Raw genomic sequence first — 17,177 nt, forward strand, 5'->3', positions numbered from 1 at the left:
GGTTACTTACCAGAGACACAGTAGTGCAAGGTAAATTCTGAATGGATTATCTCTTCAGACAATCAATAAAACTCCCAAAACTCAAACAGCCAGCCACTTAAGAATAATTTACTGAACAGCTTATAAAGCTGAAGCATTCAATGTCAGGAGCGGAATTATTCTTTCAAGAGACAGTGAGGGTGCACTAAAAATCCCTGACTCATAGATGCTGAAACAAACTAAGTTTGGGTTGTGAAATGAAAGTCATCCTGGACCTGTTGAAACATGCTTGAATATCTTAAGAGTACCAAAATCCCGCTAAGTGCCAAAATGAGCACAGACATGAACAAATATGGACATGACTTGATTGCTGTGGATCTAGGACTGGGAAATTAATGTCCTTTGATTTATTGATAGTGGTATAGTTCTGTGACCAGATTCTTTATTCATCATATATAGCTATTTATTTTGGAGCAGGACAGAAACTCAGTCTGATTTGCACTGGCAGAAATCACAACACAGAGCTCACAGATATGATATGGGATGGCTGAGTATATACCTGGTTGAGTATAATCCACATGAGAAAGTTTAGGTAGTATAAGGGAATAGAAATAGGAAAGAAGGAATCGCTGACTGCTACTTTATCCCTCCTTATAGCAGTTAGTAAGTATGCAGCATCACTTGTGTAACTAGCCATGAAGTATGGCCTTTCTGGCAGTGAAGGAGGTAGGTGCTTGATTAAATTCACACAGAAATCAGAGGTCAGTGCTGGCCAGTTTACAAAGGGTGAGGTGAGAACTGAAAAGTTCTCAGCTGCTTTTTCTTTCTGCATCATAGTATATATGTATTATATATATACGGTTTTTATTACATATTATTTTATTATGTATATGTAAAATAAAAACCAGCTTCACCATAAGTGTCTACATCTATTAGTGATAGATTTGCCTAAAAAGACTTGTAGATATCTAGAAATTTCTGATGTTCTGGAATTGAAAGAGAAATACATCTCTGAGCCATGAGTGCAACCACAATGATTAAAACCCAACTCCAATGCCAAACACTTCATGACCAGAAAACAATCAGTTCAGGAACAAAGCAGTGAGATTTATTGCAAACAGAGTAAGTCTATGTTCTTCCATTGATGTGACAAATTAGTTTTTCTTAACACTGCATTACTGACCTCTCTTCACAGGGTGCTATTCATACACAAACCTTAGATCAGTAACCAGAAAGAAGTAGGTTTTTTCTTTTCCTGACACAAATGCCAAATATCACAGCCATAGACATAAGGAAAAAATTGTTCCAAATAAATATGACAGCTTGGTAACAAACGTAAACACAGCAATTATTGTATAAATGGTTTAACAAAAGGTATTACTGCTAGCAGAATAAGCATCTCCAGGAAAAAGAGGACTGAATACAAATTCTGGAAATAGATTAAATATATATATAAAATATACTCAGTTTATTGTATGGATAGATAAATATTAAAATATTTGTGCACATAACTGGGAATGAGGCACTTATTCAGGTTAGTATAAACAAGGCCACTTGTTAAGTAGAAGGTAAAATGTTAATAAGCTTCCAAAATGTGTTGCTGAAATATAAAACCTTGAAGCCACACTAAAAAAAAAATAAAAAAAGGGCATGCTGTTACTGAGGTATTTATAGTTCACTGAACTTTAAGAAATCCAATTTCTTAAGAATGGGACAAATCTGGCATGCTTTACCAAAAACATTGGGGTTTTTTCCCAATAAAAGGATATCTGAGTCATGAATCTCACTCATGCTTGTCCAGATTTTCAGTGCTTGCTGTGTCCATTTCTTTGTTATCACCAGTTTGCACCATTATTTTTTATATTGTTAGAAAAACATTAGACTGATAATCCCCATCAACCTAAATATTTTACAAAGTTGTAATCAGATGCTATTCAAAGCAGTGATCAAGGTTTTACCGGGCCAAATATTTGGCTATTTGGTAGAACACATGGGTTTTGACATGATTTTATAAAATCAAATACTAATTAAAAAAGATTCTGCCTGCAAGTAACTTTATTGATATTTCAGCCTGATAAAATTCAAAAACAGAAAAATAGCTCTATTGATAAACACCTAATTTCTGTATTTTATATATATATTTTAAAAAAAGATCTCTGGTCATAAAAAACAGGCATTTCATAAATATTAAAATGGTCTATTATTTACATGTGTCCAATTTTACTGTAGAATCATTGATTGCTATTATCCAAACATGCAGGTTCCAGGAGAGAAATTCTGCTTTTCTCATAGTGATTTCACATACAGGCACAAAGGCAAATTTGATCTTGGGTTACATTTGCAACTTAGTGGTGAACTTACTAAATACAAAAAGTATCTGTGAGTTAAGTCTTTGATCAATCTTGCACACATAATACATGGATCACAAAACTGGGAACATTAAAAGAGCAAATTGATGTCAGGTGACTTGACAACAGGGCATGGCTTACAGATAATTGTTTCAGGCTAGAACTCAGATTAATTAAAATAAAAGATGACTGCTAGAGCTTAGTAAAGGAGTTTGATCCTTGGGGTGCTGCAAACATCTTTTAATTAAACTGTCTAATCATCTCCTTCAGAAAACGTAGAAAAGGTAGGACAGATTTTGATCTGATTCATTTTGTGAAAAACTGGTGAAATCCTATCAAATTAGTGAAGTTATAACAATACAAATCCAGAGCAAAAGACATTAGCATGAGTCTCTCTAGGGCATATTCATTCTGAATTATTGCAGAGCTATTCCTAGGCTAGCAGACATTCATGTTTCTGAGTCTTTATGGCTTATTGTTCAATTTACTAGGTCAGGTCTATCTGTGCTGACTGAGCACCACCACAGGCAGGCCAGGAAACCTGGATTTTTTTTTTTAGTTCAAAGGCAACATTGTGTGGTTACAGTCAAGCTGTTTTCAGGCTGAATCCTGCTCAGCTAACTCAGATCTCTGCAGCATGATCCCCAGAATACTAAAGGTATTCAGCTGAAGACGGTTTCTAGTTCTACAAGATGATGGAAGGGAACAGGCATTTTAGCAGACTCAACATCCTAATTCAGATTTTATATAGTTTATACAGTTTAACTCCATTGACAACTCCATTGTCTCCAACCTTGTTTAACATCTTTGTCAGTGACATGGTCAAAGGGATTGAATTTACCCTCAGCAAGTTTGCCAATGACACCAAGCTGTGAGGTGTAGTGTCACTGACATGCTGGAGGGAAGGGATGGCATCCTGAGGGACTTGACAGGTTTGAGAGCTGGGCCTGTGCATAAGTCATGAAGTTCAACAAGGCCAACTGCAAGGTCCTGTACCTGGACTGGGGCAATCCCAAGCACAAATACAGGCTGGGCAGAGAATGAATTAATAGCAGCCCTGGGAAGGACTTGGAGGTGCTGGTGAATGAGAAGCTAGATATGAGCTGGCAATGTGCCCTGCAGCCCTGAAAGCCAACTCTATCCTGGGCTGCATCAAAAGCAGTGTGGCCAGCAGGTTGAGGGAGGTGATTGTTCCCCTTTATTCCACTCTTGTGAGCCTCCACAGAAAGCTCTGGGGCCTCCAACATAAGAAGGATGTGGACCTGTTGGAGTGAGTCCAGAGGAGGGCTGTGAGGGTGATCACAGTGCTGGAACACCTCTCCTGTGAAGACAGGCTGAAACAGTAGGGGTTGTTCAGCCTGGAGAAGAGAAGGCTCTGGGGAGACAGAGCAGCCTTCCAGTTCCTGAATGGGACCTACAAGAAAGCTGGGGAGGGACCTTTCACAAGGGGATGTATCAATAGTACAAAGAGTAATGACTTCCAACTGAAGGAGGATAGGTTTATATATTAGGAAGAAATTTACTTTGAGGGGGTTGACATAGTGGGACAGGTTGCCCAGATCAGTTCTGGAGACCTCATCTCTGGAAGTGTTCAAGGCTTTGAGCAACTTAGTCTAGTGGAAGGTGTCCCTGCCCATGGCAGCAGGTTTGGAACTAGATGATTTTTAAGGTCCCTTCTAAGCCAGGCCATTCTATGATTCTATGACTTGAAAGGACTTGCTTATATAAAATGCTAGTGTGCCAAATGGGACAGTTTCCTGAAAGTTACATAGCTTTCATAGCCAAGAATTTGACAGGGACAGAACAGGCCCTGTCTGGATAAAACCATCTTTGGAACAGAACAGGTCCTGTCTGGATAAAAGCTGAAACAGGACACTGTTGATCCAAACTTGTCATGCTAACTAAATCGTGAATGCTGAGAGAAAATTAGAGCTGCTCTTGAAAAAGTAGTCACTGATCAAAAAAGCTCAACAATGACCCAGAATGTTTGTCAAAATGTGCTATGATTATACAGCAATAAATACTACTTGATTTAATCAAATGTTAATTTTTCTTCACTTTTTGACATCTAATATGGCAACTAACAATTACATGCTGGATTCATGATTCCTAGGCTCAGTTCAGGCAGAACCTTGTCCTCTGCATTTTGAATCTAACTATCATCTTCTCTAGGTACTGAAATACTAATGCTTGCATTTCTCAGCAGTGGACATGCACCAAAAAATATAATTTACCTTAAAACACTTCCATGATCCATTATAAACTTAGGAGGACAGAAGTGTCCAGTTTCATTGAAAACCAAAATTCTTTCTGGATTTGTTGCATTCTTTGGCTTTATATAAACATAAATAAGGAAAAAAAAAAGATTAAAGAGACAAATAGGAATTTGCAAAAAAAAGTATGTATTGCATCCTGTGGCATGCAACTGTTCATAATGCTATGCTGTATAAACTAGCTGTCTTTTGAAAAAGTTGTTACATATAATAAGTAAAAAAAAATAAAAATCACTGGTATAGTTTAAATGAAGTCAAAAGCTTACAGGAGGGAGGATTCCTGCCTAAGGCATTTCATTATCTTTCAAGCTAATTTAGACATTGAGTTCTTTGTAAGAAACAGTACAAAATTTAACAGAAGAGTGTAAGGATTCCTTCTCTGAAGTATTATGTGTTTCTGAAGAAACAGATCTCCTCTTTCATTGCAGACAGGATATATAGCACCTTTGTATGTTTCTTTTATTTTTTTTTAAATGTCAGAAAATACAAAACCAAAACAATAACCTCTCCCTTACAATGCACTTCCTTGAATTGCTGCTTGAGAGTAGTGCATGGTATAGGGACGTCAGCATTTCCTTTTGTGCAAAGTGGGAGATTCCATAAAGCTTCTTCTACTGTTGATAATGGCAGAAAGAGTTCATGATAACAAATTTCAAGTACACCTAGAAGCATATGAACTCTTTATTCTTTATGAGTCACCATTATCTGCTGCTAAAAACGTGCAGTTCAAGTTTTATTTTGAGGCACTCTGGAGACTCTGGCTTTAATCCTGAGGTCTTGGAATCAAACCTCTGAGCTGTCGCTGCTGTAATTATGTGGTAGCATCATTGGTTCATTGCTGCCTGCCTTGTTTGTGGCTTCCTTCTTCTCAGAATTTTGTTTCCATTTTAGCAGCAAAATGATAATTGCAATTAAGCAGATGGCAAGGAAAACGGCAGCAGCTCCACCAATGATTGTGACTATGCTGATCCCTGTACTTTGGTTATTCAGTTCCCTGGGAGGAACATCGACTGCTACCTCCCTTTGAGGTGCCTGTTTCTTGCTGGTGCGATCTAGTGCTATGTGCTGGATGTTTGTTCCTCGGCTGTTTTCCACTCCAATGTCTTTTGCCAGTTCTGGGTCCTGCTCAGCTCCCCTCCTGTGCCGTCTCTGTGTGGGTGCTCCTGGGCTCCCACCACTGAAGAGGGAGTGGTACTGGTGCTCCACGCTCCTTTTGCCGATTCCACGGTGAGCATTCTCTTTTGAACGTACAGTGTAGATTGTATGGACATACCACTCCCTACCCAGAGACACCTAGAAAGAAACATTTTTTGTATTTAAACACCACATACACAACCTGGGCAGGACTACACACAGGGGAAACCATTCTCTGTTCTGAAATGATTGTCTGGACAAGTACTTTCAAAATCATGCACAGATAATGCCCTGCTATGTGCCAATGTGCACCAAAGGAGTCATGTTTTCTGCAAAAATTTTAAGCAGGGTTAGTCTCCACTACTCTCCATGGCCAGACTCTATAGCTATCACGTGCAGATGAAGAAGGCCACCAAAGGCCACAGAAACGACCTTTAGCTGTGGATGGGCTTCAGAAAAGGACCTTCCAGGCCCAGCCACCCAGCTGATCAGGCTCTGTCTCTAATTCCACCTAAATATAAGAAAACAATGTTTTACTGTGAAAATTGCTGAACATTGAAACAAGGAGCCTGTGGAGTCTCCTTCCTTGGAGATATTTGAAATACAACTAGACATGGTTCTGGGCAACCTGCTCTAGGTGACCCTGCTTTGAGCAAGGTATTGGAACACTCAGTTTCTACAAGCCCCCAACAACTTCATCCATTCTGTGATTGTGTGAGTCCCTGCAGTCTATGTGAGATGATATTATTGTCCTTAAATTTCTCTTGTCTTTCCTGTACACATAATAAATTTATTTTCTGGAAGGTCCAGTAGGCTTCTCCAAATATTGTCTTAAAGTTATGGACTGATAATTCAGATGATTGCAGTCATTTTGTTAATGTGAGAAATAACACATTTTTTATTTTACTCTTGTTTTTTTCAAGTCTTTTTCAGGATACACTATTGCTTTTACGTATTCTTATTCCTTTGACAGAATGATGATGAAAAATCCCTGCATTATAGGAAATGGATTCTTCTTAGAAAAAAGATGAGATTTCCTTTTGGTGGGGGCAGATTTTGGAATCCTTTTCATACTGATAAGTAGGCTGTTTTCTTAAAAATTCCATTACTTACAATGGGACCTTTAATACTGAAGTTGCCTGGAGTAGGATCAGTGTCTCTAATTCCACTAATTTATACACTTGAGTTTTGCATGTAGTTTTGCAAATACTAAAGAAACAAACAGTGAAGAGACAGCTCTTGGATGGGTTATATAGATGAAAGGGATGAATGCACACAGCTGAAGGATTATATATAATTAAGGAGTAGTTACACCTTTTAGTTGACAATTTTGAGGCACTCCAGTGCTTCACACTGCGCAAGTTTGCAAGGAAAGAATTGTACAGAAAATACTGAGTATCACTGAGATTTTGATGAAATTCACTATAAATGCTTATGCTTCTTTAATATTTTGTCTTTGAGAAGTGAGATGGTAAACAATAAAACATTGCTGTGTAACAAGAAACTTATTAAGTTCTTAGGAGAAATGTGTAAGAACAATTTGTATAATTTCTGGTTAGTTTGTGGAATTAAACAGGAGAAAAACAGAGTATCCCTACAAAAAATACTTTAGCAAATTTCCAAATTTTATATCTAGAAATTTTTAAGCATTTCTAATTGTGTTTGACTGTCACTGGAATCAGAATAAATCTTTCTGTTGGCTTCATTATGACTTGCAGTTAACAGTACCCATGCAAGTGTTCTTTTCTTGGTTCAGTACTCTTCCTAATAAGCTATAGAAATCATACCTGAAATAGAGGAGTTGAGTCTACTTTAAATCCATCAGAGCCTGGCTGTTTAACTAATGGAATTGCTTCAGGATCATCAATTGCAAGTTTTGCATTAAAAAGCACATTTCCAAAGCTTATGGCTTGCGTCTCTGGCTGAGCTTTGTCCTGTGTGGAGGGGAAAAAATTGTAAACCACAGATATACTTCTTCTAGGAAAAACAGTTTTAATATTTACAAACAATGTACAAATTGTGAAATTTACCCATGCTATTTTATGCAATCTAGTCAAATACCAAGAGAAAAGACATGAGAAGCAGTTGTGATCACACTTGACTTGCACTAACTTCCATTTAATTTCTTGGCTGAAGATACTTTTTTTTCTGAAATACAAGGGGAAAACACTAGAGAAGAACCATAGCTACACTTCTTAAGTAAAAAAAAAAACATAAATGTGGTCTCAAATGCAAGAAGTGTATTTCCCAGTCTAAAGAAGTTATATTTCATCTCATTAACAGATATTCACATAAATTTGTTTTGCTAATTATATAATCATCTTACTCAAAGTTAACTCTAAAAGTTGGGCATCAGGTAGGTAGTTATTTAGGCTTACTTGAAAGTTATTTTCAGAAAAGAAATTATATCAGAAATTCTAAGCTATCTCTCTTTCCCTATGGAGTACATTCATACTATATACTAAATTTTGGATGGATGAAACAAATTCCAATCCTTAACTTGAATGTCTCCTAAGACTCTCTATAGTCAATGGACATGGACAATGCAGAGAAAAAGCCTATCTTAGGATTCTAACTTAGGTCAAACTCTCAATAAAGGCAGTCCTCAGAAAGATTAAGAATGGAACCAGGAGAGAGAAAGGCAAGATACTGCCTCCATCAGTTTGTGGTAGCTTGGAGCTCAAATTTGGTGCTATCAAGAACATTTTAAAGAACAGTCGGTTTCTGGATAAAAGAGGTTAGAAAAAAAAATTAAAATACATATGTGCATCCTCCTAGAATTAGAAGACTTACCACAATCTTAAATCTGTGTAGAAGAGATGGTGAATCAGCAAGGCACCCATATTCAGTGTTGGAGGGATTATATTTGGGTACATATCCATCAGCTCCTGTGCATAGGAAAACCTTCTCGATGCTACAGTAGAAGGAATCACCCAAATTCTGCACTGGATCTACCATCACCCGACCATATATGATATCACCTGTAAACAATGCATACAGTTCACATCCTATTAGACTGGAACACTTAGCACAGTTCTGAGGCTAAATTGATAAGCCTAGTAAAGAATCTTAGTGCAATGAGCCCAAAACCCCAGTCCTATCTTGTTTTGACTGAAACAGGATCCTGATAGTGAGGAATTCAAATTAAATATGCATGATCTATCAACAATTATACCTTCTGAGAAAGCAACATCACTTTCTTGCCCAAAGCCCATTGAACCATCAGATAGCCACAGCGTCTTTTTGGAGAGGAGGAACATCTGGGTGTTCAAGCTGAACTCAGCAGCCACTGGGTCACTGACCTAGAACACAAAAGTATAAGGTTTTTCAACAAATACTCTTTAATGACTTTTAAATCAGAGCATGACCTTCCAACGTACATTACTTATCAGCTCTGCACATCTACATGCAAAAATACTGTTTAACAAAATTATTTCTTTGTACTAGACATATATTGCTGTACATTCTACATGCATAAAATCTTGGATTATCTGTAGCTGTGATATTTGATGGTATTCTAGTTAGTTTTCTCCCAACACATTTTTCCACATCCCATGTAAAGAAGTGCCCAGGGCAGCTTATGTATGGTGGTAACATGAGAAAAATAATTCTCTCTAAAACTTCTCTCCCTCTGACTCATCACAGCCTGTTTTCTCTATCCCATTTTCATTCTTATACCCGTCCTATTTCTTCTTCTGATCCTCTGCCAATTATTTAAAGTACACACTTCTGAGGATTTATTTGCAAGTATCAATTCTTCTGATGATATCAGACCATGCATGTTCAAGCTACTTGAGCAGCTTTTTATGCTAGTATTTATATTTATATATTTGACACAGTTACTATTGTTATTCCTTGATTACAAGTATAAAATAAGTCAATATTATCAGCAGCAGATTCTTATGGGGCCATATAGTGGAAGATAGAAGACAAACTATAAAGAGATATAAAAAATGGGAAATAATACAGTGAGCAGAACTGGGGGAAGGCTAAAGTTCAAAAGATGAGTGTACCTGCGGAAACAATGTAAAAGACATAAACATTAAAAAAATCCCCAAAAAATAAAAAAAACCCCAAGAGGCTACAAACAAATAAAAAAATGTTAGCATATATGTGTATGTTTATGTATGTATATAAGTGGAAAGGAAGGAAGGAAAAAACAAAGTAAACATCCTTACTGGCTCATGAAAAAGGGTCCATTTCACAATAAAGTCTCAAAATTATCAAAGCAACAGGATTTGGCAATAAAAATGTATAGCTGGAATATTTTTATAAATAGATTGCTACTCTTCAGAATGAGCAACCCTACCACCATAGACTTTGCACAGAAATAATGATTAAAAATAATTTCCATTCTCTTGGAATGTTGCTTTCTAAATGCCTGTGATTGAGGCTATTGGGTTGCAGTCCCACAGCTTCAAACACTTGACTGGCACAACTGATTTCCAGCTAGTTCTGAAAGAGAAACAACTGTGGCCTCATGAAGCTCTTCCTGAGCAGTGCAAATGTCCATTGCATAGGAAACAAGAAGGCTGTATTCAGTTAAAGGACGGGACTTGTTGAATCTCTAGGGGGAAAACACCAAATACATTGTCTTCTTGATGTTTGAATCTTAAAATAGTTCCTCACTTGTGAACAATGAAAACAATAGCAAAGGAGATTAGAACAAAATGTTTCCAAGAAAATGAAAAGCCTCATATTAAAAAGCCTAAGAAAATAATTCAGTACATAAGCTGGAACACTAGACAAAGAATTAGGGGAAATAAATTCCTGTACTGCCTCATCATTTTATCATTAGACTTTACAGTAAAAGTCATTTTGGTCCAGTGTGACACCTACACTTACTGATTTCAGAGAGTCAGAGAGTGGTTTGGGTTGGAGGGCGCATTTAAAGATCCTCTCACCCAATCTCTCTGCAATGGACATGGACATCTTCCACTAGGCCAGGTTGGCCTTGAACACTTCCAGGGATGGGGCATCCACAACTTCCCTGGACAACCTGTTCCAGTGTCTCACCACCTCACTGTAAAAAGTGTCTTCTTTATTACCAATCTAAACATACCCTCTTTCAGATGGTGGATACTGCCTACCAAATTTGTGCTATTGTAATGCTGCCAGGTGCTGCTTTTTTGAGACCTGCTTAATTCCACATAGTGTTTCAATCTATGATCATAGGGAACAAATCATGGACCACAGAATTTCCTGCATCCCTTTTATTATGAGTATCTCAAGAAAAGGAGCTGGTCTTGGTTTGCAAATATTTTGGTGATGAGGGATTAACTGGCCACAGTCTATCACACTGTTGCAACTTTGCACCTTGTGCCTATTTTGAATTGATGTGCCTGAAACTTCCATACACTGTATTATTAAAGCTTTATCTGATATAATTACCTCTATAGTATCTATTTATTCCATGGCAGTTTTAATTCTTAGTCACAGTTCTTAGTTCTTAGTCATTGGCTGCTTCCAGTTAGGTCTCTTCCTAGGCTACTTTGCCCATTTTGAGATAATTTTTGTGGGTTTTAGAACTTTGAAATATTAACATCTTACTGTTTATACTAACATCAGGCACAAGTTGTGGTTTAGCATTGCTATGAATTGCTTTAGAGTCCCTTAGAAGCAGATTAAAAATGCCAGACAACAGCTGAAGTGCTGAACTCAGATAAATTCCCCTCACCCACTCCATTCAAACTTTTTCAAAATGTTTTGCTGGTTAACTCTGAGAAAGCAGGTTTCACATCAGATCATGTATCATCTCTCTGCTTTGCCAGGACTTAATGCTCTATCAGGAACCATCTATTCTCCCATAGCTGGCATAATGCCAAATGAAAGCATAAAGACTACATACATTCCCTTGTGTACTGTGGCTAATTCAACAGAAAAGTGATTGTGTATCCCTGACTGATCTGGATCGGATTTATATTGTAAGATGGTTTAATAGCATACATCTAGCCTATTAATGAGCATGAAACCACAGCCACACTGTTCCAGTATTAGCTGTATTGGCCCCAAATAACAGAAAATTATATCATTTCCTCCTTACACATCCCAAGGTTACACTAGCCCTTTTGATAACCTGGCAAACTGGCAGTTTATGTTCTCCTGATAATGTTTTCTACAGCAGAATCTATTTCTCCACATTCTGTTCCCAGCTACAGAGCTTTACATCTGGGCTTCATTAAAGGTATGCTGTTTGCCTGTTCTTATGTTCCCATATAATCCATATTGCTATGGATCAGATTTGTTTCAGTGACTTTTATGTCTTAAAGCAAAGCGTTTTACCAGTGTTGGTTATGAACACTTCTACAGTCAGTGAAGGAGGTACTGCCTTAGGACTGAATGAATCATCCTCAGGAGGTCCCACTTTTAATACCAGAGACCAAGCTCTAATTTTGTGTGAGAAAAAACCCTACTGGTAATATTTTTATATTTTTCTAATTACCTGCTAAAACTGAGTCCTAACAAAGCCAACTGACAAGAAAAGAATTCCCAAATGTTAATCCCATATCATAGTAACTAGCCACAAACAAACCAATGTTAATGAGCTTTCTACTGACTATCAAAGACTGGCCATGTGTTGAGGACAAAATCTCATTTATGCTCCTGCATTAACTTTTCCCAGTTGAGTAAAACTGGTTATTTAGCACAAGAAGAGTACGTGCTGTCCCAACAATTTACGAATGCTTTATTTATAAGCAAGTAAATTCAGTTTCTAGTACTATTATTACAAGACCAACAAAGTCAATATGGGAATCAAACTAAAAAGAAAAAAAGACAAAGGTGTCATTGGAATGGTACCTGCTGGAATCGGATATCCATATCAAAAGTGATTGGCTCTCTAGGATTGCAGATCACTGGTAGGCTGTACTCCTGATGTGGAGCAGTGGTACAGGCTATCAGCTTCACGGTGTATGTTCCAGAATAGTCTCGAACCTGAACAGAGACAGAGAGAAAAAGAGGGAGCTGTAGCACCAGATCCTAACCAACAGGCCAGGGAAATAGAAGACATAGTGAAGGCTGAGGTTTTACCGCAAAATCTGAAACAAAGCTCCACTGCTGTACTGGCTGGTTGTAGGTTGGCTCACTTCGGATGAGGCTGAGGCTAAATGTTAGGCCTGGGTGATCAGCTGACATAACCATGGAAGTTAGAGATGAAGCTAGAAACATGCCAAGAGACAGATTTATCACCTTTAGTGTTTCATTGCAAACCCTCAGAGTTTGAAAAAAATTCCAAAAAATCCATAAACCATAATGCCATAGCTGATGTTAATACCTTCAGGGGGCACTGGGTTTCATTAACTGAAACTAACAAAAATCAATTACAGTCAACTCAGCGAGGCCTCACTGATTGTTGTTTAAGTGTCTGTTCAACAGTTGCTGTTAGACATATGAAGACTAAATTTAACAGACTAGCAAAACAGTGAAAATGGAATTGCAATGATCTATAATCCCTCCTGTTTTAAACTTGGAATGTCAGCCCAGGGAAACACAACAGTTTCTCTTAGCAATGGAACTCTTTTGGCTCTGCCTGGTAGGCAAAACCTAGCACACTAGAGAACTACTGAGAAAAAGTAGAAGCACTAGGAAGGAGCTTTATAGGTTAAAAACCCCCTGAGTTAAACTAAAAGAAATTTCTTAATTGTTTTTTCCTTCCTCATTGTTGTTCAGCAGATTTAATTTACTTAGATAATCTTTTCCATGGCTGGCATTCATGCTCAGATTTAGGTCTCTAGACAGAGTCTTACACCTGTAATTATTCTGAATGAAGGCACTGGGGCTTAAATAGATTAAATTGCATGAACAGGTCCTCAGAAATGACTAAATGAATGTCAGTGAGAACATTATATTAATGGAGAGATACAATGCCCATAACAAGACTTTTTCTTGCTCTCTGAAAAAGGTCTAAATAAGGAAAGCTCCAAGTTAAAAAACATAGATAGTAATCATAACCATTGGATTAAAAAAACCCCACGTATCTATAGATCCTTAATGGACAGAATGGCCTAGATCTTCATCTTCCATAAATCAGGCTCTTCATCAAGTGGAACTACTTGCTTTCCTTTACTTTTATGAATATTTCAACAAGTTAGACAACCTGAATATAGTAATCAATGACAAGTAAGAAATGTCACGTAGAGGGAAAAAAACCTTATCTGAAGAGCAGAGTATATACAAAAAAATCAGAGATCAGTAGCAGAAATAGAAAAACAATGAATAGCATAAAATTTGAGAGGGGTGTCTTTGTTTTCATAGTACTGCTAAAGTGTAGATTACGCTTACCAGGATGGGACATAACAAATAGACCATGAAATCGGGCTTCAGTCTTGAAGTTGACAACCAAGCGTCCCTCTTCACTAATACGCATGCTAGTTGGGTACAGGGAACCTGGCAGCAAAAAACAATTAACAAGGTTTGTTCCACTTGAAGATGACAAATAAATCACACTCCTATGAAACACCAGACACACTCTTTCATTTACCCTTGTCGTGTCAGTTTCTTGGGAGGGGGCCTGCTGGTACTTTTTGAGTTGACTCAAGATTATTCTCAAGTAAGAATTTACAGAGGTCTAGAGTTTTCACAATGTGATTCAGCTTCCAAAGTGCACAGAGAACTTCCCTGTAGAGTCATGCTTTTACATGTTACCTAGTAGCCTAAGAAAATATCCACACAGCACAGTTTGTGCTTGGGTTCAGGCAACAGCATGGTCAGCTGCCAGGGGGATCTGCAGAAGGAAGAATAATGGCTTCCAAGATACTCTTTGTCAGTGCCTCTCTGCCTGCTGTGTTAAGGCAGGAACCACCAGCATTTAGCTGTAGCAGTTGATTGTGACTTCCATAGTAATCTTCTCAAGGGTGCTTCAATCTGTGAAACTCATTCTGACAGGCTTTGCAATGCTGGCAGTTTTTAGCATGAATTTGGCCCAAAACACAAGATTATGTCTTCTAATTTCAGATTACAAGGTCTTGTTTACACATCAGAAGCGGTTTATTGATGTAGCTTGAAGCCAAGTCCCTTTTTCTCTAGAGTTCTGCAAAGCTTCAGAGTTCAGGCATTTTCTCCACTGCTCCTTGACAAAAAGCCCATGATAGCAACCCTTCTGCTTGCCAGAAAAAGAAAGGAAACAGGAATGTTCCCCCATGAATGTGCTGAAAACTGAACACACTCACCAGTGTGAATGTATACCACCTGTATAAAATCACTTGTACCAATCATGTTTACTGGTACATTAGAAATACCTATCTATCTATATGTATAAATTATGGCTTTAGAAGACATTGACTGTTTTAAGTATAATTTATGTAGAATAATTATATGAATTTAGAGTTATGGAAATAAACTTAAAACTAACCCCTCGCTGCTCAGAAAAGTAGGTGCTCAAAAAATACTACCCAAATCAGATTGGGATATGTTGGGGGTCTAATTTCCACTGCCTCCCTCTGTTTATCATATGTTTTGTCCTGGCTATTTTCAAAGGCAACTGCCAATGTTCAGCATCTCCAAAGATCTGGCCATCAGCTTCTTAAACAGAGAATAAAAAAATTAAAGCGTCAAAGACAGGAAATGGGGACATAGATACACCACTGCTGAGATAGAGGATTAGATCTGGCTGTTATTTGGAGACTAGCACACCACATGATTTGTGGCATGTGGCTTATTCTTTAGGCATGGCATGACATGCATCATTCTTCATGCACTGTAGATTCCCCTTGCCGCTCCTCATTTCCTGCTCTTAACATAAGGACACAAATTGCATAGCAATGACTTTTGTAATCCCTATACAGAGTTTGTAGAAACAAAAAATGATTTTATGTTCCCCTGAGTTCTGAAACTGTGTCTGTGCACAATTACAGCTGGTACCTGTATACTAACTTAGGCTGAGAGAGATATGGAACACCTGAAGCTTAATGCTGGGCAATACTAAGTAAACTTGCATAAATAGAACAACACAGCATATAGGTATAACTATATATTTTAATTTGCACACACATCTGTCCGTCACTATTTTTTAAAAAATGAATTAACTTTTCACAAATTAATTCTGTAATGATAAGAGTTTGATTTGTTGACTAATTGTACTCACAAACTTACTGACAGGTTCTGAATGGAAATCAATGTTTTAATTTTTGTACATTTACTTCAAATCTAATAATAAAATTGTCTTTCTTTGCTAAAAAGAGCCGATGTCAACTTTACACAATTTTCATAAACACTCCAGCAGAGACCTGTGAGTGCTAGGAAATGAGAGATAATTGCAACTGATAATAAATGCTAAGTAATTTTTTTTTAGTATTGAAATGATTGAAAAATCATCCAACTGTGTGCATATTATTCTCTTAGTAACAGAGCATGAGTTCTATGCAAGGAAATCCAACACCTACCTTGGAGCTCTGCTTCAGGTGGGCTGCCAATCCCATCCTTCCACAGGATGGCAGTGTCATACACAAAAGTCAGTCGAAGCTCAGACTGTAGGTCAAAATGCTGCCAGCCTCCTACACCCACAGGAGAGTGGAAAACATAAGAGACATACAAAGGGACTCTCAGCGTGACATAGGACTGTACTAAGTTGAGAACCTATAAAAACAAAAATTATATACAAGGGTTAGTGGTCATGAAAGGCAGCATTGTGCAGATAAGCCAGGAGAAAGGGAAGCCAGGCCTTCAAATAAATATTGTGACTGAATCAAATTCTCTCTTTTTGCAAATTATACATGAAGTGCAAAACCACATTTGCAATGGTTTTCAGCAGAGCTTACAGCCCTTGAAGTTCCAGTTTTGTGTTTCAAACTGACAATGACTTCTGATAACACATAACCACCTCAATTTTAACTCATCCTTTTTGTTTAGGTTTTCTTAATACAGAAACAACACAAATAGAAATGAAGGTTTTAAAAATTTTCAAATATCCTTTTTCATTTGCTCTATCCTTGTGCCTTAACCAAATATTTTGCTTACATTCTTTTGTTACTATCATCTAAGAAGCTCTTCTGGAAGATCCCGAAATTGCTCAGATGTCATTGCAAGGCTGAGTCCTTGGACTGTACTTACTCTTCTCTGGAACTATTTCTTCCTTTGTGTATGGATATTAGCTAATATACTGCATGCAAAAACATGAATCATACTGTTTCTCCCTGTCTGGATGGACTAAAAAAAATATGCAAGTTGATATGGATTTTAAAATAGACCCATTATGCATATATTGTACAAAGCAATAGTGCTGTAATTATGAAAGAATGATATTTTTATATACTTTTATGAAAAAAGAGAATAGTGTCAGTAAACTGTCACCTCTTAAGATAGCTCTTACATGATACATGAATCCCAATCTTTCTGAAGAGACTTTGCATTTATGTTTTGTTACAAATACTTATTCATTCACATTTCTTTGATTAGAAATGTGCAGTACAGATCCTTTTAGACCATTCTAGATTTTCTCAGAAATACA

The 17,177-nt window shown here is 37.4% G+C and overlaps 1 protein-coding gene across 1 annotated transcript in view; it reads right to left on the reverse strand.

Annotated features, from left to right (window-relative positions):
* Positions 1 to 1,110: 1,110 nt before the first annotated feature.
* Positions 1,111 to 17,177, reverse strand: part of FREM2 (FRAS1 related extracellular matrix 2) — a 115,852-nt gene continuing 99,785 nt past the window's right edge. Inside the window, exons 17-24 of the mRNA XM_071552332.1 lie at positions 16,114 to 16,306; positions 14,015 to 14,119; positions 12,764 to 12,891; positions 12,533 to 12,667; positions 8,910 to 9,036; positions 8,528 to 8,715; positions 7,522 to 7,668; positions 1,111 to 5,893 (exon numbers count right to left, since the gene is read on the reverse strand). Coding sequence (XP_071408433.1) covers positions 5,384 to 5,893; positions 7,522 to 7,668; positions 8,528 to 8,715; positions 8,910 to 9,036; positions 12,533 to 12,667; positions 12,764 to 12,891; positions 14,015 to 14,119; positions 16,114 to 16,306 — 1,533 coding nt within the window. The 3' untranslated portion in view covers positions 1,111 to 5,383. The remainder of the gene's footprint in view (positions 5,894 to 7,521; positions 7,669 to 8,527; positions 8,716 to 8,909; positions 9,037 to 12,532; positions 12,668 to 12,763; positions 12,892 to 14,014; positions 14,120 to 16,113; positions 16,307 to 17,177) is intronic.

Source organism: Pithys albifrons, chromosome 1 (assembly GCF_047495875.1).
Source record: "Pithys albifrons albifrons isolate INPA30051 chromosome 1, PitAlb_v1, whole genome shotgun sequence".
In the NCBI taxonomy this organism is placed as follows: Eukaryota; Metazoa; Chordata; class Aves; order Passeriformes; family Thamnophilidae; genus Pithys; species Pithys albifrons.